The 25,777-nt window shown below is 28.4% G+C and overlaps 1 protein-coding gene across 1 annotated transcript in view; it reads left to right on the forward strand.

Moving 5' to 3' along the window:
* Positions 1-5,737: 5,737 nt before the first annotated feature.
* ab (BTB/POZ-zinc finger protein abrupt) overlaps positions 5,738-25,777 on the forward strand; it is a 123,899-nt gene continuing 103,859 nt past the window's right edge. The window contains exons 1-2 of the mRNA XM_075355313.1: positions 5,738-5,880; positions 7,333-7,720. Coding sequence (XP_075211428.1) covers positions 7,523-7,720 — 198 coding nt within the window. The 5' untranslated portion in view covers positions 5,738-5,880; positions 7,333-7,522. The remainder of the gene's footprint in view (positions 5,881-7,332; positions 7,721-25,777) is intronic.

Below are 25,777 nucleotides of genomic sequence, written 5' to 3' on the forward strand. Positions count from 1 at the left end.
ATTTACTCAATTGTACGAAGAAGGAAATTGTTGAAGAGTTGACACCTCAAGGAATGATAGAATGCCGAAGGCCGAACATGAGAATGAACGGCGAAGTTATTCCGTCTGCCTTTCATGTCCTTACTATTAATAAACCAACCCTGCCGGAGAAAGTGCGTGCAGGAATACACAGATTGGATGTGCGAGCTTTTGTGTCGCAACCAATGAGATGTTTCAGGTGTCACTGTTTTGGCCACCCCGCTGCTTGGTGTGAAAGGCCACAAATATGCATGTATGGTAAGGAAATTCATGAAGGAAAACCATGCCACGATCCTCCTTCTTGTGTAAACTGCAAAGGACAGCATTCATGCAGATCAAGAAACTGTTCTATTTGCAAAGACGAGGTAGCTGTACAGGAAATCAAAACCCTGCAGAAGGTCAGCTACTTCGAAGCAAAGAAGATTGTAGGGGGACGTAAGCCTAGAGCAACAACTTATGCTCAGACTGTGGCTGCAGTTCCTGCTCCAACTTCTGTTGATACAGACCAACTTCTAGGCAAACTTGCGCCTACATTGGCTACCATGATTAAAAGAATAATTGACAATAGAATGAAGTCTCTCACTCACAAGGAATTTACGAAACCTTTAATAAAGATACAGACTCCAGATAATAAATCAACAATGAGCAAAAGCACATCTGGCCAGAAGACAGCTGCTAAATCAGAGGTTTCAGTGAGTCTGCCCAACATTTTAGATGACGGTGCGAGAAAGGCGGTTGCTTAGGAGTCTTCTTTGGAAGCTCTCAAGCCTTCTAAAACTGAAGTGATTTCCAAACCACAGAGATCACCAAAAACCACACACGGAAGGACTGATTTCTGAGGCGGTGACTGAAGCAACTCCTGTTGCGGCGATCTCCCAGGTACCCGCCTCTCAATCAGTGCCTAAACCAAAAACAGTAGGAAGAGAATTCCTCACCTAAGTTCTCTTTTCACCATCGATGACCATTCAATACAATATAAGGATAATGTACGTTTTTTAGGTTTATTACTAGATAAATCCCGTACATGGGGATTACATATCTGTATATGTAATCTGTCACTCAGCCATATATGTAATCTGTATCGCATCTATCACTCCAGCCCTGTAGCTGGAGTGATAGATGCAAAAAAGCCCTAAACATTATTAAATGTTTATCCAACATCAATTGGGGCTCAGATAAAGAAATACTACTGAGACTGTATAAAGCATTGGTTGAATCGAAACTCGACTACGGATGTATTGTATATTCATCCGCTAGAAAGTCGCATTTACGAAAGTTAGACGTAATATATAACAGCGGATTAAGATATGCCACAGGCGCATTCCGTAAAAGTCCGGTGACTAGTCTAATGTCGGAATCCGGAAGAATGCCACTACATTACAGAAGAGAGATCCTATTGCTAAGATATGCGGCAAATATATGGGCCTTTCCCATCCATATCAATTATAAAACTTTTAATAATCATCCTTTGGCTGCATTATACGAACATCGTGCTACCTATTCCAGACCAGCTGGAATACGGTATCACGAATTGAAAAGAAAATATGAAATTGCTTTACCAGAAACATTACGGATTTCTACAAGAGAAATACCGCCATGGCTCTTACGAGCGGTAAACCAAACATTGGATCTCTCCCGTGGAAAAATAAAAGAGAAACCAGCAATCATCCAACAAGAATTTTATCAATCGTCAGTAGTTATGAAGAATACATTAAAATGTATACTAGCAATTCTAAAACCGAACACGGTGTTGGATGGTCCATATATGTAAATCGAGAAGCTCATTTTTGGAAACTGCTGGATATGGCAAGTTTTTATACGACAGAACTTATTACCATACAGCAAGCTCTTCACTTCTCGGAACATTTCTCCGAAGAGAGAGTGTGTATATGTTCCGACTCGTTAAGTGCACTTACTGCAATTCGGAACAAGAACATGAAGGACGTCCATATTGCAAATATTCTGTCCATTTTATACGTTTTAAATCGACGAGGACAGCGATGTGTATTTGTTTGGTCTCCAGAGCATGCCGGTATTGCAGGAAACAAAAACGCAGACGAAGCTGCCAGAAAGGCAACAGTTTGTGGTAACTTGGATATAATTCCTGTTCGAGTGGCAATGTTAAAAATGGTAACATAATAAGAAACAGGTGGAAAATGAATGGAAAAGATTAAATACGAAACTAAATGCAGTTAAAACATCTCCATATAAATGGAAGAGCGATATGAAGCTGACTCGCCGAGAATAACTGGCGGTTACCAGACTTAGAATCGGTCACACACGAATAACAAGTTCATATTTGTTAACCGGCGAAGAAAGATCAATTTGCAGTGTTTGTAATAAAGCAGTCAAGCATCTAATGGAAGAGGGTATCATATATGAGGACCTCAGAAAGAGGTTCGGTCTAACAAATATTATTGCAGCTGATTTGGAAAATGGAGAAGAAAAATTAGTTGCTTATCTACACACCAGTGAACTACTAACAAGTCTGTAAGTAAATTCAAGTTCTGTTAAGGCATCTCTAAGTAAAGTAGTTTAATTCTATGAATATTGATATTTTTTAATAATGTTGGTATTGTGAGGACATTCGTTTTTCATTTTTATTGTGTTTTATTTATTGTTTCATTTTAATATCAGGGCTCTTTACACCCTGTAAGTGTTCTCAGTGTTTGTGTTTAAATGCTCTGTGTTTTTAATTTTGGTGTTTTTAAATAAAATATAAGGGCCCTTTACATCCTTACATATGACGAACCTGATAGTGATTTAAACTCTATTTTAAAGAATTTGACGAGGGCTAATGACCGTAAAGTCGATGCCCATATAAAAAAAAATAATAATAGTGTAAATAATAACAATTTTTCAACTTGGATTACTGAGGAAAAAATAATAATTCATAAATCTCAAACGTGGATTATTTTCGGTATAAGTTTATACAAATTTAAAAAAACATTATAATTCATTTTCAACATTTTAATATGCTAATGGAATAACTTTAAAAGAAGATAAAACAGGTAGATGTCTGAGAAAAAAATTGGGCTGTTCCAGCTCTTATGTTACATAATTGTCAGTACAATTTGATACAATTTAATAGAATGATCAGTAATGATACAGTTTTATAAGAAAGGGTACAGGGGAAAGGTTTTGGACTCAATAAAGTAGAAAAAGCTGTTATATTTTGGAAAATAATGAGAATTTTGAGCTTTTAACTGGGAAAGCTTATGGCTGAACAGTAGTAATAGAAGAGGCGAATTTTTTTTACGCAGTCCCACGTAATCGAATGGATTACCTTCGATAGCATTAATTAATACTCCTACGTTTTTATTTTTTTAAGTCATTAGGATGAAATATTTTTAAATATACACCGAAGAACATGTCCCTTGTTAAATTTTCTAGTTTTGTTTTGTATTTTAGGATGATTTAGAAGTTTCGACTTGATCCGGAAAGCGTCTTAGTATAGGCTTATTACACAGCCAACAAGCACGAATATATATACGCAGTCGGTTTACCGGGGATATATCTTTATATTTAGTAATCTGGTTTTCCTTTCCACCAGATTACACCTAGTATGCGCTGGCTGTGAAGACTCCGGCATCCTCAACATGATGCCTATCAGGAATTGATCTGCGTTCACAGAAACAAAGTAAGAAATAAAGGATAAGGAATAAGAAGGGAAGAGTGATAAGAAAAGATGATCTACCTTCTAAGAAATGGAACTACGAGACAATTCCACCCTGACGAGACGAAAGAGATTGGCATCGGCTGATCCTCGAGCAGTGGTCTCCCATCTTTACTCAGTTCGTTAACTACATCTTGGGTCCTTAGATCAGGGAATTTTAATGCAAAGGAACAGCGTATTACTTGTCAACAATTTTGCGATGACCACCTTAAATAAATTTTGCAACAAAATAGTTATCTGACGACAGGTTCAGATTCCTGATGAAGTGACCTTGATCATCCCTAGAATTGTGAGAAATTTAGAAGTTTAATCGATTGAGCTATAAGCCGTCCAGCCTGATCATCACTAGAAGAGAATGTCCGACCTAAATTCAATCTCAGTAGGAACTTTAAGGTATTTCTTATTTTAACTGGAATGTTTCATGTTATTTATAATGTTTCATACGAATAAGTTATATTTCTTAGCCAAGTTACGTATTTATAAAAAAAAAAATTGTAGTAATTTTCCCATGCCCAATAAAATTAAAAAAAAAAAATAGTATCATAATTTCTAATATCTTAAATATGGTATAATCAATAGTAACAGCATTCTTATCAGGCTTATCCCGCAGGAAGTGACGAAATGAAATGGTTTTCCTTCCATCGTCTCCTTTAGAAAGCATGCACCTTATATAACACATCACACGGTAAGGCTTATCGAAATGCAGGTAATAATCTTCCAAAAAGAATTTACTTAATATACAAACATTTATCTTTATAGTTAATATACACACAATAAAATATGCAAGAAATATTCCGTCCGTCAGATTATACACAATGTATTGGGGTTAAAATAAACGTAATTAAAAAAGAAAAATGACGTTAGAAAACTCCTTTCGTTGTTGATAAAGTCTTTGATGTTTCTATATGAATTATATCATTTCAGCTTTTAGGGGCATCAAAAAATATAGAGTTCTTTAAAATGTGACATTGTTTATTTAAAACTTTTACGAAAATTTAAATAAAATAAAGAATGTGTGTGTGTGTTGCGCTTGTGAATTTTACACAAAGTCATTTAGTAGTGTTTGTATGATAAAAAGTGAAAATATTACCCATATCACTTAAACTTTAGCAAGATAAATGTTTTATCTAAAATCTATATTAATGAGTGGGTATTTTAAGTATAGATTTATTTCGGAAAGTAGTTTAATCAGCTTTCTCGAAATAAAAGTATTTCTTCTATTAAGCTTTGGCATTATGAATCCCTTTAAACATTCCTGACGATTATAAATCAGATTTGGAATATGATACAAACTTTTTATCAAATCTTAATAATTTTTTAAGTTTATAATATATAAAAACTGCATAAAATTTGATAAAGCATGCCAAAGATTAATTTTTTGATTTACACCTGTATTACAAAAAGGGGCTAAACACTAAAAAATCTATAATTGTGTATTACCAATAATAATTTCACCAAGCACTACTATCTCAAGAATATTGTTAATAAATTATAGTTATTAGCAGTTGACTGATAACGTTGGAACTTTGTGAATTACAAAATATATATATAAAATATGTACATAGAAATATAAATATATTTAAAAAAAATCTAAATCTAAATAAATATTATATTTTTTTAACAGATGTCACATTGATTATTTGGTGGTTAATATTTCTTACGGAAGATGGAATTGTTTCCAGTTACTCTATTTTAGAACAGTTTTCTAGTCTTTTGGACTGTGGACTAATCAACGTATTAGAAAAAAGAATATATATATATATATATATATAACTAGGTTACGATAAGTTAATATTTATTAAAGGGATGAAGTGATAGCGGTTTTAGTAAAAGGGAAGATTTGCGTTTACTTCATACAGGCAGCTAGAAGCAGCACAGCCGCCAGGCCGTTGTATTTCACATAAGTGCAGAGTTCGGAAACGATGGGGGACGAAGTGGTGTACAATAGAAGGAGATGGCAGGCAGGCAGGCAGTAGGAGCGCGCCATAATGTTAAATCAGTGTGTGTGTGAGTGTGTACAAGACAAAGAGCGCGAGTGTGCTGCGAGGCAGGCCAGATCGTGTGGTGGTGGAAGGAGCGCCAGCTCTAGCATCAATCGGCTTCGTTTGGCAGTCGGGCATCCGTGCGCAAAAGCGCGGAGTCATAGGACACAATTCATTACGCTACTAGCCAGTTTATTGGAAAAGGTGAGCTCACAATGAAAGTTAAATCTTCAATCTTGGTTTTAAGTGTTGTTTAAGTTATAAAAGTGATACTCGTGTTAATTTTTATTGTCGTTACACACTTGTCGGTGAGTTTACTTAATAATTGTTTATGTGATGACGGTTTTGCACTTATACAGTGATGCCAGCCATGATGGCTAGTGTACAATGGGTCATAACGCGCATCGAGTACGCCTATATGAATTATTACTTTTTTTTAACCGGTCAGATTATCTTTGCAAGTATTTAATGTCATCTATTTAATTTATATACTTATAGGTTATTTTAGTAATACATACGTATTTTCGTCATCATTAATATCGTTAAAATAGTCATTTATTTTTATGCCGTAGGCTATATACATCTTAACATCGGTTGAAAGAATGGATTCGCCCTATCTTATGTTAAAGCGTGGGTGGAGCAAAACGAAAGGGGTTGTAGAAATTTATTGTTTTATTATCATTTCTTTTCTAAAGGTTAAACGCCGGTAAATAGTTACCGCATACTGAACTGTTACGTAATAAACTGTATATGTTTCTTAGTAAGTTTTTTTTATAGCTTAGTTAAATATTATGTCGTTACTGTTATTTTATTTAAAGCATATATATTTTTTGTCATTCATAAAATTCATTTTATGTTAGGTTAGTTATATTTTTTATATTTCATTTGAAACCCTTTCCGTAAACGTCTACGTACTCTCATCGTAATTTTCTTTTATATCTCTTCATCTGCGTTTTTTTTAAATTTGTGTTCATTTTTAATTTTTTGAATTTAATTTAATAAATTAATTTTATCATCGAAAAATTTGATATAAAATTTCCCTTTTGTTAGCAATTGTATTATCACTTTGCTGCTTTATTATTTTAGTTTGCTGTAAATTCTATAAAACAAATAACTTAAACGAACTATTTATTTTTTGATGTGTAAGTAGAATAACACTATTATAAAAAAATAAATATTTATTTCCATTTAATGTTAGTTATATCAAGTTTATAGTGATCAAAATAAGTTTATGTATTTTGAAAATATTTCTGGGATTATTTTGTTTAAAAGAGCTGTCATTATATCAATGACAGCCCCATATTTCAGCAGGGGTTTTCTCATTTTTGTGTTTAGTATAAGATTTTTTCTGACTTCTACATAGTAAATATTTTAAATATACAATGTACTTCCATCTTATATTTGTAAAATATAAGGATTGTTTCTGTTAATTTATGTTTGGGGTTAAGGTTAGATATTTTCACATTTTTAATAATTTTTCTAAATCAAAAGCAATTTTTTAATTCATTGCTTTTTGTGTTTCTTGTGGGTCATGTCTTTTATGTTTGTTATTTCTTTTGTTCAAGGTTTAAACTATTATTTTAAAATAGGGATTGTTACGTACTAATTTTATTTAAAATTGTTTTACTAATATTTATTTTCTTGTTAATTTTTCAGGTGAAGATGGTTAAAGAGGGACCTACATCAGAAATGGTTAAAAATCAAAGGAGAAAATTATCTCTTTGCTTATGGAAAAGATGAAGGCGGTGGTAATGTGGTAGTGAAAAATAAAATATATTTTATATCGTGCGAAAGAGGTTATTTTAAGTGTTTAAAAGTGATTTCGAGTGACTGGTGTAAGGTGGTTATGGGTGGCATAGGGGGTCCAGAGCAGCAATACTCGCTGCGATGGAATGATTTTCATGCGAGTATTTTATCTTCATTTAGACATTTAAGAGATCAAGAAGACTTTGTGGATGTTACATTAGCTTGTGACGGGTGCTCTTTTACAGCGCACAAGGTGGTTTTATCTGCCTGCAGTCCTTACTTCCGCACCTTGCTCAAGGTATTTATTGTATTGTTTTATATTTTATACTTATAATTCTCAATTATATATTTAAATAATTTTATTAACGCACTAAGAATCATTTAACTCTTAGAATCTTGTAAGAAGATTTTTTTCAGCTCCTATCAGTTTATAATTTGCAGGAAGCAAGTGGTTATATAAAATACAAAATATTTTAACAGTTAGTAGGTTTTGTTCCTTTATTTTAATGATACCAGTTATTGTATTTCCTTGAGCTATTGCAATTTTTTGGAATCTGTTATTTTTGATATGTAGATGAAAAAGATCATGAGTGAATATTATATAAAAATGATCTATAATCACATTTTAAGGAGTTTATGTTTTACAATTGTTTTTGTAGTAGTAGAAGTAAACTGCAGTTTTTAAAATAAACTCTTTGCACGGTTATTTTATTGTACTTGCTTCATCGTTAAAAGTATTTTAAATATTTACCCACACTTGCTAAGTTGTTACACCACAGTTCAAAATTGTATTTCATAATTTTTTTTGTATTAGTAAACTTTTCTTAGCAATGTAAATTGTTTTAGAATTTGAAATGAAAATCAATTTCAAGGTTTAAAAGTATAGTGTTATTATTTTTATTATCTTTTTTGTGTTGTAAATTAAAGAAAATTATTTTTATAGTGTTAACTTTTTACATTTTGTCATCTTAATGTTCACTGTTTAGAAGTTTCATTATCTTATCGGAGTTTAGTATTAAACTCAACAGAAACTTGCTGAGGCATAACCTGAAGTTATTATAGTTTGTGATGAAAATAAAATTTGTTCTTGTATCCTGTGGTTTAATTTAGATTTCAATCGTTCTTCTCATTAGCAGCATGAATTTTTAAATAAAATATGTTTTATTACCTTATCATGAAAATTTTTCTTTAATATGTTCTTTGCGCTTGAATAATAATTCTAAATAAAACTGATTAAAAATTTATGTTTTAAACTTGAATTTTTAGGTTGCGATTAATTTTTTTATTCTATATAATTTAATTACTATTATTTTAAATAATGTTCTTAAATTATTCTAATTATATTCAGATTTAATTTATTTTTTAAATATATTTACTTTTTTATTTTGAAATTATAAATATTATTAAAAGTATATTTTCATTCATGAAATAATACAGTGGATCTTTAATTTTGCTTAAAATATTCGAAATATATTAAAATTGAATGGTTTATTTCATTACTAACAAAGAATATTTAGACTAATAATCTCTTAATAAATATTTTTACTGATAAGCTTTGGCCTAGTAATAATTTAATTAAGACAGTCAAAATTAATAATTTGTTATTTTCTAAATAAATTTGATTAACTTATGAAACAATATAAAAATCATTAAATCTAGTTGAAATATAAATGTACTTTTGAAAGGGGATATTAAACACAGTTGTAACTTCACAAAGTATTTAAATCAGATTATTTGTTTAATAAATGATTCTTTTTAGTATTATATTATTTTTTTAAAATGATTTTAAAATATCATACCATATTACTTTGAGATCAACACCTATATGATCTTGAAATAAACCAAAGTTATATTGTTTCTACTCTTGTTTCAAAAAATCCTTGTTCATTCCAAAAATTGCAGACATGAATAAGAGAACAAATAGTATTTCTAAAAAAAAAAAAATAATTAAATTATGTTGTTGATATAATGTTGTTTTTTTTTTTTTTAAGTAATTAAGGAGCTTATATTGTGTAATATCTTGTTTTTAGTTGTAGATTGTTTCAGTTTTTAAATCATGGAATTTAAATCTTTTAATGTGAACTGATGTTAGTTATTGTCATTTGTGTTTTATTTTTACATTTTTTTAATTTTTGAAAAGTTAATTTTTAAATGAACAAAATTCATAAATTGAGAAATGTTTGCTTAAAAAAGAAAAAAAAATGAATTATTCTTTTTCAGTAAGTTTATTATTTTTAGCCTCAGATTTCACTATCCTTATTAAAAAAACAATAGCGAGACTTTTGTAAAAGTAGTAGAATATCAACAATTTATAATTATTTTTTCTTTCTAATGTAACTCATGTCTTTTCAAAGAAGTTTTTTTTTATCTATATTTGTGTGTTCTTTATGTCTTTCTGGTGACATAATTTATTGTACTAGTATTACTGTCTATGAAATGCAAGCAAAAAACAAACATTGTTGTTATTACTATTAATAGTCATTTTATTTATTCATAAAAATTATGTGTATGTATATTTTGTTTTAATTTATTAGTTAAGAAAATTAAAATAATATATCTGTAATTTATTTCTATTTTCTAACTTACTAACAATGACATTAAATTAAAAATTCACTATTTTATCAGATATACGTAGCCTATATTTAGTGTATGATTTACTGATACAAATAAATCAGTGTAAACTATTTACTTCTGTGACTGAATAATTTTAATTTTAACTCATAGAACATTTATTATTATTTATTTATATTGTTAAAGAAATAAAAACATCAATTTATGTAGAGTTTATCAGTGTTTACAGCTTTTCTTCCACTTAATCAACAATTAATTCTGATATGAAGATTTTAATATTAACACATAAATAATGTTATTTATGTTATTTCTGCAAAAGGAGAAAAGAATATAGAATTTACAAAATGTAATAGCTGAAGGATATGATTAAAAATTTTAAGTACTATTGATCTATGATTAAAGTAGACTATGGAAACAAGTTCTCTATTGTTACAGAGTGATTGAATTTGAACGTAGTTATTTCAAAAGTGTTGCTAACACAAAAAGATTAAAATTTGTTTCATATTATAGAATATATATATATATAGAAGAACTACAAAATTATACAATGATAAATATCTTGTGTTAATTTTATTCAGTAGTTTTTATTGCAATGTGTTAGTTGTCTAGATTTTTTTTTGAATCATAAGTTATGTATTTTCATTACTATTTATTTAAATAAATTTATTATGTTCTTTTAATGTTAATTGAACAATCCATTAAACTACTGTTGTTTAATTTTTAAAAACATTAGTTAGAAAATTATCGTGTTTGCAAATCTATTATTAAGAAAAGGTATTTTAATTTCTTCATTTATAATTTATACTTTTGAAAGTTTCTTAAATTCCAGTTATTGAATAAGGAAACAATTACTGTATTTTTAATTAAACATTTAAGAAAAATTAATTAATACGATCAAAGAGATGAATGTAGTACTGTCAAAATCTGATTTATAACATTCATTTTTAAGTTATACTATTTTTACTGTTATTTACTGGATTATGTTTACAGAGTAAAAGTGCTATGAATGTAGTTTTTGTTATAGTTTATTCATTGGTTTCAGTTTTTTTTTTTTTTTATGTGCCATCATTTTATATATATATATATATATATATATATATATATATATATATTAATTGCTTGATATTTACCAATCAAGTCAGGATGTTTAGTAGTATTCATAGTGTGTTTATTTCTTGTGTGAATGTGTTATAAAGTTTATTTTGAATATACTCTTAAAAAATATTCTGCATATATCTAACATTTACTGTTAATAATAATTAACTGTTTTGTCTGTTTTATTTTATTTATTTAAGCATTGTTAGTCTACTTTTTAAATAAGTTCTTAGATTTTACTTGCTGTGTTTTTTTGAAGTGGTTTATTTTTACGTGATAAATTTCTTAATTGATTTTTGAAAGTATAGAGATGAATTTTTTAATTCATTAATAAAGATAAAAAACAAATGTAATGTTCTTTATTGCAAATATTGCAGAACAGAAATATTATAAAATTTAATAGAAGAAAAGGTTTATGTTATATTCTGAGTGATTTATTATTTTTTACATTCATAAATCCATTTTGATCAGTTACTCGAATGTAAATATCTCTTTGTTGACTATTTATGAATATGTTAATTTAAGATTTGAGAACCAGTAAATGAAATATGAATAACTCATTCTTTTACAAAACAAAAAATTAGTTACTATAAATGTTTAATAAAAAATAAATAAAAAAATGATAGTGCAAGCAAATAAAAATATATATTTTTAGTAAAAAGTTTTATTTTATTAACAGTAAAATTATAAAATTAATATTAAGATATTTGATAGTATTATAATATTATATACTACCATTACAAGTTTGAGATTTTTTCATTTCATTTTTTTCACTTGTTTATTTGTTTTGTGGTGCATGATGTTCCATGCCATTGCAGAAGATATTGGACAGAAGTGTAGTTTATTAACTAAAATATATGTGCATAAATATGCCAATTCCACGGCAGAGTGATAGTGTTGCTTCCTTTCATACAGAGGTTCTAGTCCCCTGGTCAGGTTTGACATTTTTTTACATACTACACAGTTCATTATAGTGCTTATTATTGGGTATCAGTCTGTTGTAACTGTTGTAAAAATAAATAATTATAACAAAGTAATAATTTAAAATTGTAGTTTCAACAGTTCAAGTTGTGGTTTCAAACATAAACATTTTTAAGTAATGATATTAATTTGTGAGATTAAAATAAATTTTTCCTTTATGTTAGGTGTCATAACTACAAAGTTGAGCGTAGGTGACTTAACATGCGGTACAAAGTAAATTTTTATATGATATAAATATTATCAACTTAAAAATATGCAGAATAAAGTTGATAATTTTAGAGTTTATAGAAATGTTTTGTCTCTAATCCACTTATTAACAGTATTATTATTTTGTAAACATTAAAATGTATCATTATGTTATAATTCTCACAAGTCTCCTTTAGTACTTGCTCATGTCACTTATTAGAGCAGTCAGTAGATATTACCAAATATCCTAAGTTTAATTCATAGATTGATTGATTGTTCTTCATATATTTTCATCAATTGCTATATATCTCATTATCTATGTGTAAGAAAAATTCTATTTTTTTTTTAAATGTAGGATTTGTTATTTGAGAGTTTAACAAATCAGAAAAAAATTGAAAAATTTTTTAATCTATTTTTCTTACTTACATAGTTTTAATTTTTAACTAGTTAAAAAAAGAGAAAACTTTCAAAAAATAATGCTACTATAAAAACGTTTTTATAATCACCTTAATCATTTTATCAATGTATTAAAAAAGTAGAAAATTAAGATTAAAATAGCAAATCTTTCTTAAGTGTTCATGTTTATTATATATATTTTTTTATTTACCTAATCCATTGTAAGTATATAAGTATAGAGATTATTGATTCCAATCTATTATTGGTTCTTTTCATACACCTTACCTAAAAAAAAAAAAAAAAAAAAAAAAAAAAATGTGATTGAATTGAAGAGATTTGCAATTTTATTTTTTTCTAAGTACCTGCAAAAGAGGCAGATGAAAGTTTCATTATTTAAATTTAAGTAGTTATTAATAATCAGTAAATTTTTTATGAATAAAAATCTGTAGATAATGTGTATGCGTATATTATATGAATATGTTTTTTTTAAATTTGTAATTGTACTTATTCCTCTACCTATTTATTTGTAAATTATTAATATTAAGAAAACAATACTTGTAAATGCATCAAAGATTTGTTGATAAAGTTGACATTTTTCAGCCTTTGAGAGAGAGCAGAATCTGTGCCTTTGTAGGATGGATTATTTGTTCTTAATTATCAAATATATTAGGTATATCTGAGTACATAATTGTATGTATCCTTGTACCATATTTGTTTTATGCATCTTCTTTTTTTTTAAATTAATTTATTAGTCTTTATTGTTTGCTTATTGATGAATATTAATGGAAATTTGAAAATTACTTTCAAAAAGCTTCTTTGAATAAATCTGTGATTTAATTATATTATGTTTTTTTAAAAATTTCAATTTTAATTCAGGAGATTCTAGTTACATCTATGACCATTGTTTGCCATTCCTCTGCTTCTCATTGATCTAAGTTATATAAGTAATAAAATGCAGGTAGTTTCATATTCCCTTTTTATTCTGGTTTTCTTATGCAATTATATTTTATTAAATATTTGTATTTTTTTTTTTAATTTATGATCTGACAACTCTTATAACAACAGTCTTCTGACAATCTGTTCAACAGATATAACAATCAAGAACTAAATATTTAATGTTTAGCTCACCAGTAAAACTATTTATACCCAGTAAAAATACTTGGAATTTTTAAAAAAATGTATGATTTCATAACATTTTTTTCTTTTATAAATTTTACCATTTTATAGTAGCCTATACATATACATATATATATATTTTAGGGTCACAACCAAGATTATATTCACAGAAAAAAATATTTCTTCTTAGATTTTCTATAATCGTAGCCAAAAACATTTCACAATTCTTCCAATTGTTGATTACAATAATGAAAAAAAATTTGGTTTTAAAGAAGGAAACTCTCTCTGTTTAATTTTCTAAAGTATTTTGATTTACTCATGAAACTACATTAATTTTCTGATGTTTAACTATAAAAACTGTGTAGTACACTACTTTATATTTAAATTTTTTTTAAATGTTAACTTATGATTTGAAAGTGGAGTTGGAAATATTGTATCTGTAAACAATTGTATTGCACCCCATTGAAGTTAACATTTTATTTTAATGGAAGTTAAATTTTATTAAAAAAATTTTTTTTATTAGATGCAATGTCAGAATTCAATTATTTATACTTTTTAAAACTTTTCAAGAGCAAAACTGTTATTTTAACTTACAAGCATGTTATTGTATATTCTCTGTTTTTTTTAACCTCCGGCATCACCATTAGGTATTGCTTCTGAGGATGAGATGAATGATTTGTAACATGTGTGAAAATGCCATGTCTGACCGGGATTCAAACCCGGGACCTCCGAATGAAAGGCCGAGACGCTACCATGTGCGCCATGGAGGTCGGCATATAAATCTCTAATTCTCTGTATTAGAATAAGTTATAATCACAACTGCACTAAGTATATATTAATATCCCCACTTGTTAAGCAGATAATTATTTTAAGATTTTTTGTTTATATTACAGCAATGCATTCTTATATATTCTTTTTTAGTGTTAATTCTTAATAGGAATTACATTTTAATATAAATGCATATCATTTTTAGTAATTTTATCATGAGCATATTAAAGAAATATTTTTATATTTAGCAAATATGAGATTCGTCTTAATGACTAAAATTTAATTAATTTGTGTTTACTTTTTTTTGTAATAATTTTATTTATTAAAAAAAAATTTAATATATCAAATTATAAATCTTTAAATTTATTTTTTAAAAAATGTAAATTTTCTTTTAGTGTTTCTCGTATTTCTTCTAGTGATGTATTTTATGTAATGGTTCTTCTTTAAACCTCAAAAAACCTTGAATTTTTTATACTTTTTATTTATTTTTTTACTGATGTTTTATTTTAGTCCTCTTAAAATAAGGATGAAACTTATATCTTTTTATCTGATAAATAGATCTTTTACACTAGATACTGGTATAACTAAAAATGAAAATTCCAGTTCTATGCACTTACATGAGTCATCCTCCCCAAACTTGGAACTATTTCAAGTGTTGGGCCTGAATTTATCGTTACCAACTATCTTCATTAGTTTCTATCAGATCTAGTTTTTCCCCTTCAGCTTGTATCTCAAAAACAAAACAAAAAATACAATTTGATGAAAAAATTATTAAGTTTTCATATTGCACCCTAATGTGAAAGGAGGCTAAAGTAATTATGCACTTATCCACATGTATACTATCCCACAATGGATTGCAATTCAAATTGCTGTTAGTCAGTCAATATTTATCCAGTTCAAACCACCAATTAAACAATTGTAATAAAATAAAATTTTCATTGATTTAGGTTTTAAAATAATAATAGATTATTGCAAAATCCATATTTAATTGGTTAGTTACTTTTAAAATCATTTATTCTAACTGGTTTTGAAAATTTATTTTTTGAAACCAGAATAATTTTTTTTTGGAATTAATTTTTTTTGGATTATTAGAAAGAGAATTGATAAACATAGTTATGGTGTTGGCATTTTATCTTTTACTGCAAACTATTTCATACACTATTTTCTTCAGAATGTTACTCCTTGAGAAGTTCCATCTTCCATGAAGTTCTTGAGAAGTGCCACCTTCTTCCATGTTTTAAGTCTACTTTTGACACAGTTTCTTATTAGAAGTTAGTGTACTTATTAAAAGATTTCGCTAGCTTGTATTTCATTGTACTGAACTTAAATTGTAGATCTCAAGATAATTTGAGGACTATAAATCTCACTTGGGCATAAATCACTCCCATCCAGATAATTTTTGGATTTTGTGTATTTGCTATTACTATTTAACTACTTTGGTTTTTTATTTATTTTTTTGTGAATATATATAAAACAAATTATTGCTATATATACTCTCTCTCTCTCTCTATATATATATATATATATATATATATATATATATATATATAATTTTTTTATTACCTACATTCATTTTAGGTTTTTAATATTTTTCTTAATGGTCAGTTAATTTTTTTAGTTCACTTATTAAAAAAAGAAAAAAAATCAGGTGCAATCTTCTGATTTTTTACTTAAGTTTTCCAATTTTCCTACATTTTGTATCTATCTTTGGAATAAAAAAAATTGGTAACACTCAATACATTCAACAATTCTTTTCTTTTTTTTTGTCTTCAGTCAATTGACTGGTTTGATGCAGCTCTTCAAGATTCCCTATCTAATGCCAGTCATTTCATTTCGGTATACCCTCTACATCCTACATCCCTAATGTGATGTAAAACATGTGATGTGTTGATGGAATATGTAAAACAATTTGTTTTACATATTCCAAACATTGCCTGCCTACACAATTTCTCCCATCTATCTATCCCTCTAATATCAAAGCAACTATTTCAGGATGCCTTAATATGTAGCCTATAAGTCAGTCTCTTCTTTTAACTATATATCTTCTTTTATTCCTCCAAATGCTTCTTTCTTTATTAATTTGCCACAACACCTCTTCATTTGTTACTTTATCCAACCATCTGATTTTTAACATTCTCCTATACTACCATATTTCAAAAGCTTCTAATCTTTTCTACTCAGCTATTCTAATCGTCCAAACTTCACCTACATATAAAGAAACACTCCAAACATATACTTTTAAAAATGTTTTCCTGCTGTTTAAATTAATTTTCGATGTAAGCAAATTATATTTCTGACTGAAAGCTCGTTTTGCGTGTGCTATTTGGCATTTTATATCACTCCTGCCTTGTCCATTTTTTGTAATTCTACTTCCCAAATAACAGAATGCTTCTACCTCTATAATCTTTTCTCTTCCTATTTTTTATCTTCAATGGTCCATCTACGTTATTTCTACTACATTTCATTACTTTTGTTTTGTTCCTGATTTGTTTTTATGCAGTAGTTCTTGCATAGGACTTCATCCATGCCATTCATTGTTTCTTCTAGATCGTTTTTACTCTCAACTAGAATTACTATATCTTCTGCAAATCATAGCATTTTTATCTTTTCACCTTGCACTGTTACTCCAGATCTAAACTGTTCTTTAACATCATGAACTGCTAGTTCTATGTAAAGATTAAAAAGTAACAGGAATAGGGAACATCTTTGTCGGACTCCCTTTTTTATTACAGGTTCTTTCTTGTGTTTCTCGATTATTACAGTTGCAGTTTGGTTCCAATAAATATTAGCAATTGTTCTTCTATCTCTATACTTGAACCCTAAATTTTTTTAAATGCTGGACATTTTAGTCTACGTTATCAAATACTTTTTCTAAGCCATGTATGTCGGTTTTTTCTTTAATCTTCCTTCTATTATTAATCTGAGTGCTAAAATTGCTTCCCTTGTCCCTATACATTTCCTGAAACCAAATTGGTCTTAACAATTCTTCTGTTCGGAAGAACAGAAGAATTCTAGTTCGGATTTTTGATGCATGAGTAGTTAAGCTAATTGTTCTGTATTCTTCACATTTATCTATTCCTGCTTTCTTTGGTATCATAACCGTAACAATCTTTTTGAAGTCTGACAGAACTTCCCCTTTTTCTTAATATTACACACCAGTTTGTATAATCTATCTATCGCTTCCTCACTTGCACTGTGCAGTAATTCTGCAAATATCTCATCTATCCCAGGAGCCTTTCTGCCATTCAAATCTTTTAATGCTGTAGTAAATTCAGATCTTAGTATTGTATCTCTGATTTCATCTTCTTCAACTTCCTCTTCTTCCTCTATAACACCAGTTTCTAATTCATTTCCTCCGTTTAACTCTTCAACATATTCCACCCACTTATCGACCTTTTCGTTCGTATTATAAATCGATGTAACATCTTTATTTTAACACATTATTAGATATTAATTTATGTACCAAAAATTTTCCTTAACTTTCCTGTATGCTCCGTCTATTTTACCAATGATCATTTCTCTTTCCACTTCTGAACTCTTTTCTTTAATCCACTCCTTCGTTTCCTAATTTGCTCTTCCTGTTTATTGTATTTCTTAATTGTCAATAGTTTCTTTTACCTTCTTCATCACTAACCTTCTTATACTTTCTACATTCATCCATCAGCTATAATTTATCCACAGATCCAAGGATTTCTAATAGTCCTCTTTTTTCCGCCTAAGTTCGCTTCTGCTGATTTAAGAATTTCCTGTTTAATTATCCATTGTTTTTACTCGGATCTCTTGTGATGTCCTCCTTAAAAAATCTTCATTATTTCCTCTTCCTCAAGCTTCTCTAAATTCCACGGATTCATCTTACACTTTTTCTTCAGGTTTTTAAACCCCAATCTACATTTCATTATCACTAAATTATGGTCACTATAATTATCTGCTCCAAAATATGCTTTGCAGTTGAAAAGTTGGTTTCTAAATCTCTGTTTAACCATGATGTAATCAACTTGATACCTCTTGTAGTATCACCAGGCTCTTTCCATGTGTATATTCTTCTGTTATGATTTTTAAACTGGGTGTTGGCAGTTACTAAATTATACTTTGTGCAAAACTTACATTAGTCGGCCCCTTCTTTCATTTCTTTTGCCCAGCTTTTATTCCCTCACATTATTTCCTTCCTTTCTCTTTTTGATGCTTTCATTCCAGTCTCCAACTATTATTAAATTTTCATCCCCATTTTTGTGTTTAATTGTTTCGTCAATTTCTTTGTATGTATACACACTGTGCCTCATCATCATCAACATCATGGGCACTTATAGGCACATAGGTTAACAATTGTTGGCTTAGGTATTGTTTTTATCCTCATTACAGTGATTCTATTACTAAGCTTTTTGAAATATTCTACTCTCTTCCCTATCTTCTTGTTCATTACGAAACCTACTCCTACCTGCCCTTTATTTGACGCTGAGTTAATTATTCTAAAATCACCTGACCAGAAGTTGTTTTCCTCTTCCCACCGAACCTCGCTAATTACTATTACATCTACATTTAACCTATCCATTTCCCTCTTTAAATTTTCTAACCTACCAACTTTTTTTAGACTTCTAATATTCCACACTCCAACTCGTTGATTGTTAAATTTTTATTTTATTGTGACACTTTCCTTCCAGTCCCCACCTGGAGATTCAAACGAGGTACTAGTTTATACCTTTCCAGAGGTATAAAATTTTCATTTTAACAAGGAAGGCTCCTCCATCTTTGTTTAATGAAAATGCAGTGAGCTACATTTTCTTGGGAAAAAAAACAGCCATCGTTTTCCATTGCTTTTAAATGTACAGTACTCAGAAGATTGAGTGATGTTGACATAACCATTTAAGTCTTCCTGACCTACACACTTAACTAATACTGAAAGAGCTGCTGCCCTCTTTCAGGAATCATTCTTTAGTCTGGCTCTCAACAAACACTTCTCTGATATGGTTGCACCTTTGGTCCAGCTATTCTGCATCACTGAGCACTCAAGCCCCCTTACCATTGGCAAGGTCTCATGATTCATACAGAAAGCCTTCAATAATATGGGTAATAAATTTTTGGTTGTCTACTCTTCGTTTCTTTTACTCTTTGTTAACATTTGCGATTTGTAGTTATAAAAAATTAAAGCTGGTTGTATAGTGGAACTAATGAAAAGAAAAAACTGATGAGAAAAAATGATGTGTAATTTTTATTTTGTTGGTTCTTTTTTAAAATGGCTATATAACAAAATAGTTGTTATATTTATAAGATTATTTTTAATTGAAATTAAGTTGAATTATTTTGATGTATTTCATTGAATTATATTCTAATCATTTATCATAATACATTACCTGATGAAATTAAGTAGTAGTATAGAATATCCTTTAGGAGTGATGCATTTTTTAAGTGGTACATTTATGAATATTCTGTAAGATAATATTTATTCTTGTGTGTAAGAATTATTATTACTATTATGGTAATTTTATTAGGTTATTATGTACACACACTATATTAGCTTATCTTTTGTGTTCTGTAATATCCAAGCACAGTGCTAGGCTTATTTATTAGATAAGATTAAATAATAATCATAACAATTATTGTTTTTATTAGTTTAATAATAAAATAACAGTTCTCACTTGTTTAGTAAATAACTTACTTTTATGTAGAAAATAAATATTTATACACTTATTAATATAATTGAATAGTATTTGTAAATAAAATTGAACATTTTGTAATATTCAAATTGTTTATTAGAAAATATAGTAGTTATAACTTTGTTAATAACCAGTACCTAGAAAGTTAAGTAATGTTAAACATATTATGTAAACAGTACAGTGAAACCTCTGATTAATTAATTATTCATACATATGATCTCAACAGGAGGATAACTGATTACAGTAATTTTTTTATAATGAAGATGATATAATGATATATTCTTGATGGGGTTTAAATCGGAATCAGTTAGATAAGTGGTTAACATAATAGTCTGAATATTATGGAAATTTCTGAATAATTGACAGATTTTTATATTAGGAAATTTACATCAATTTATCTCATATTGTTTCTTTTCATTGCTGAATAATTTTAATGCAGATATTTTTATTGTTTTGATGTGAAAAAGCTTCCAGCAGCTGTGGCACATTTCTAAAATGTTATTGATATTTATTTCAACATTTATGATTTTTGACAGAGTATGTCAAGATATTTCCTAACTTACATTTGATATTGTGCTTGTGCTTAAATCAACAAATCATGTTATTTTAAAAACTGATCTTTTCATTCTTTGTCCCAAACTCCTTCCAAAAAAAATTCTTCTGTTCTTCACATAACCTTGGAATTATTCCACTTACACTGATGTTTTATTATTCCTTTTCTCATCATTCAAAAAAAAATTAATTCATCTAGTTGCATTTCTATATTTCTTTTCCTTATTTTAGTATGCTTGGTTGCTGATGTTGGGAGTCTTATTTCACAACTTTGTGAGCACTTGCCAACTTCCACATGTTCCTATTGAAATAATTTTAGGAGTTGAAATTACCTTAAAACCTTTAATTGTGACTTTTCTTAAACTTTGCATTAAATATTATGATGAAAGAGATAGTAAAGAATGCAGTTTATCATTTTACTGAGGACTAACAGATCTATTATTCAGTCCATCATGGAGTTCTTTCTATTATAATTTCTAAATTATCATTAAATATAGAAATACCCTTCACTTAAATAATTATCTTAATTTCAATTTAACAATTCCTTACCAATCTTGTCATTTTGTTGATTAAAACAGCAATTGGATTTGAAGCAATAATTTCACTTTCAGATTGATCACCTAAAACCTGTTTAATGTATTACATCTAAAAAAGGTTGATGATTAAATGCTTATTTTAAAAGCTGGATTTCCATTTTTGTAGCATTGGAGTGCATTCTTGAATTGGTTATAATGAATAAATCTACTCTTTATTAATATATAATTCATTTTATTTCTATGTGAGTAAAAATTATTGTTATAAAAATATATTCAAAACAAAATTGTTTACATTTTGTATAATAATAGGTTAAATTGAAATTTGTAATTCTTTGACTTGATTTAATTTAAACACTACATTTCACGTGTTAAATGTGTAAAATCAAGTAGTTTTTTGGGGGGTTGGGAAGGAATAATTTTAGTCTGTGTCTAATAATTACATTATTTTGATTCATAGATGGTTAATTACCAAAGTATCTTAGACTTAAGACCTTTCAGGCAGTGTATCTTAACACGTTCACAACATCGTCCGCCCATTGAGTACACAAATTCTTTTTTAAATGATGTGTACCTTTAGGGACACACTCTGTCCATTAGTAAAGTGTGTTGTGCCCCCAACGGGTACATTTCTACAGGTTTCTTATAGCATTTATTTTTAGTCTAGCTGTATTGTAGGTGTTTAAAATCATACAATGGCATATTAGAAGTATCATGAAAAGAACTACGAGTATATAATACAAGTTTACAAATAACTATTTAATTCAGATTAATATTTCAAACTTTGTATTATACAAATTCTAAATTAAAATGTTTTTTTTTAAGTTATTAAATGAAATACAGTAAATACAACTAGTGGCAGGTTCAGAGGAATAAGAGAGCTCATGTATTTGTGCGGGTGCATGACGCCCAGGAGTTATAATATCATAAGAAAGGCGCGTCAGGTACACGCTAAAAAAGTAAAAAAATATATGGTTGCAGTTTTATTTTGTTGAAATTATGCTTGTTTCATGTATATGTCATCAAATATAAACAGCTCAATCCATTTGAAGTGACCCAAGGGTAGTTGCTTGACCGATTAAAAAAAAAATAGAACTTACCCACTTGCTTCCTATATATTTCAGGACCTTAAAACTATTTTTTTTTAATATTTTATTTAAGCATTTTACCTGTGGCAGCCATTTTTGTTAAGGTGTGCACACTTATTTTTTTGACTGAAAGAGTTTACAGAAAAAATAATAACTAAAAAACTGTTTGTCCCGGAAGGATGAAATAAAAAGCAATTTAATCATATTTTCTCAAGGTAAAATATTGGTACATGGTTTATTTACCTATCTTTCTTCTTTCTATGAGAAAATTACCAATATAGTTGAACACAAAAAATTGTGAAAATTCACTTTTGGTCATTTTTTTTCGAGAGGCAGGGAAAAAAAATAATTCAGACTGGTATGCCATCCCAGCCTCTCGAAAGAAAATGACCAAAAGTGAATTTTCAAAATTTTTTGTGTTCAACTTTATTGGTAATTTTCTCATAGAAAGAAGAAAGATAGGTAAATAAACCATGTACCAATATTTTACCTTGAGAAAATATGATTAAATTGCTTTTTGTTTCATCCTTCCGGGACAAACAGTTTTTTAGTTATTATTTTTTCCGTAAACCCTTTCAGTCAAAAAAATAGCTGTGCACACCTTAACAAAAATGGCTGCCACAGGTAAACTGCTTAAATAAAAAATAAAAAATAGTTTAAGGTCCTGAAACATGTAGGAAACAAGTGGATAAGTTTCAATTTTTCTTTAATTACTCAAACAACCAGCTTATCTTTTTTAGGACACTTCAAATGGATTGACCCAAACTAAATAAGTAAATAATAGATGGTGAATAATAGTGTCTTTAACCAGAGTTTTCTCAATACAATTGAAATTGAATGGAAACATACCAAACGTTTTGCATTGAAGATGATTATTAATCCAGATATTCTTAATGAAAGCATGAACTTTGTCTTATCATTAATAAAATGTTTTTATCACATCCTTGTAAATCCAATTTCTAGTCATTTAAATGTGAAACTACATCAGCTAAGTAAACTCTTATAAGCAACATATCCTCATTATTCTGTAAAAACAAAGAGAATGGCGTTCGTTTATTCTGGAAAAATATTAATTTGCCTCGCAATTCCAATAACCGGGTTAAAGTTTTCCCCCACAGTAACCAGTTGACCTTTCTATGGAAAAGAAGATATTTTTTTATTTTTGCCCATTTCATTGCATAGTTTAGCAAACAACCTATTCTGTAATGGTTGACTTTTAATAAAATTAACAATTTTTACAGCTACAAAGAATCTGTTTGAGATTTTGTGGCAAGAGCATGACTGTGAAGGAAGCCCATTCCACCCTTGGTATAAGACAATATTTTTATTATTTCAGAAATCCACAGTTCTTTCCTGTTATCTCACCTTTGCACAATCACTACACATTGCAGTAAATTTTGTCCAGTCTATATTATAGTTTTTAGTAGCTTCATAAAAAACCATCAAAAAGAGATTGTCCTGTTGCATGAACAGGTATTGATTTGCAAAACAACATATTTTCTTTGATTGATCTTTCCCTATCATATTCATATCTCACAAAACATAAGAACTGAGAAATTTTTGCCACATCTGTTGATTCATCTAATTGAATACTAAAAAAGTCACTTGAACTCACTTGCTGAATTATCTGTTGATGAAAATCGGCAGCCATGTCATCAATTTGCCTTGATACTGTGCGTTAGAAAGCGGAATTTTCTTTCAGTTTTTTGCTTCTTCACACGCCTATTAAAACATATTACCTACTGTAAACAAACTGCAGCAGGCAATATAAGGTTTTTGTGCGATTGTATGGAGTTTAGACAATTAATTTAATTCTATGAGATAAGATGCTTCAATTGTATTTTTATCAATATGGCTTGATTTACAATAGTAGAAGCTTGTTGATCTCTCAGAATATGTATTTTTCTTTTGAAAAATTCCAAGGGTTTGGTTTTATGAGCCAGATGTTTAGTTTCCAAGTGTTTAATTAATTTTGATGGTTTCATGCTTCATTGGAGAGTACTTGAAAGCAAACAACGCACTACTGTGGCTTTCCATCCATTGAGGTAAAACCATAATTTAAGTAACTGTCATTGTACAATCTTGTCTTTTTACCAATCAATTCACTGGTTGTAGATGGCTCACTTTGTTTTTTCACAAATTTATGCATTTTGCATAAGAACATTTTATGCTATCAACGCAGCTAAGTAGTTTTAACTAGTTTTCTTTGGTTTAGGGTTGGGGGTTTGTAAAATATTCATTATATACTTTTCTTTTTTTATAGGTTTGTGGAGCTTAAAAGTTTGAGAGTCTTTGTTCTATAACACATGTACACTGAGTGTTGCATGATGTTTCTAAAAGTTGAGAATTTGTTGAGGTTCTGTAGTTGATGTTTTACCAATTAACCGTGTAGGTTTTCTGGATATTTAATGTTGTATAGATATTTTCATAACAGAATTCCCATAAAGTAGAACAAAAAATCAAAAAAAAAAAAATCTTGAATTATAAAGATTTAATTAAAAGTATACATTTTTTTGACAGTTGCTTTCTTGACAAAATCCTAGAATAAAATTAATGTTTTCATAAAAGAAAATACAGTTAATCCGTGTTTAAATTTTTCAGCAGTTTCATTCATGTTTTCATCAAACTTGATTATTTAGCTTTTAATTCTTTAAATATTGTGGTGTAAAATTCTGGCATTATGATAGTATGGAATGATGGTTAGAAATTTTTTCTAACCATCTCGTAATAGTGATCTAAAACAATTTAAAAAAATATTTACTATTTATACATTGATAACATTTACAAGCAAATGTGAAAAACTGCCATATTTAAAATTGTATTTAGTACCCGGGTTCCAAGCCATAAAAACTTTATGTATTTTATATATAATGTACGTTTATTAAATATGTGTTCATCAAAAAGAAGGCATTTCTTTTGAGAACAATTTTCAAGGTTGTATATATTATTTCCCTTCAATAACTTATCATACTTATGGATAGAATCATTGCTTTAAAACTTAAGTTTAAAATTAAATGATGGTTATGTATTATTCATTTAAAACAATCATATTAACTTGATTTAAAAGATTATTATATAAGATGTTGCTGGTGAAGTTATATCTACTCTCTGAAAGTCTTTATAAGATTTTCTTTTATCAGGCAGTACATCATTGTACTTTTCTATTAATTATTTTTGTTTTCATGTATGTAACCAATAATTTGAGTTGAAAGGATAATTGAATCTCTGGTCTTGGGGTTTAGTCTTCACTAGTTATTATGTTTTTTCTTAGTAGTTATGTTTCATATTATTAATGTTTTTTGGATGGTGAAATTGCAAAAATTTATTCATATTCATTTCTATGTTTATATTAAGGTTTCAGTTTTACCTTGCATTCTGCTTTGTTTGTGTACATTAATAACCGTCCACAGTTAAAACA

This window comes from Lycorma delicatula, chromosome 2 (genome assembly GCF_047948215.1).
Source record: "Lycorma delicatula isolate Av1 chromosome 2, ASM4794821v1, whole genome shotgun sequence".
Classification (NCBI taxonomy): Eukaryota; Metazoa; Arthropoda; class Insecta; order Hemiptera; family Fulgoridae; genus Lycorma; species Lycorma delicatula.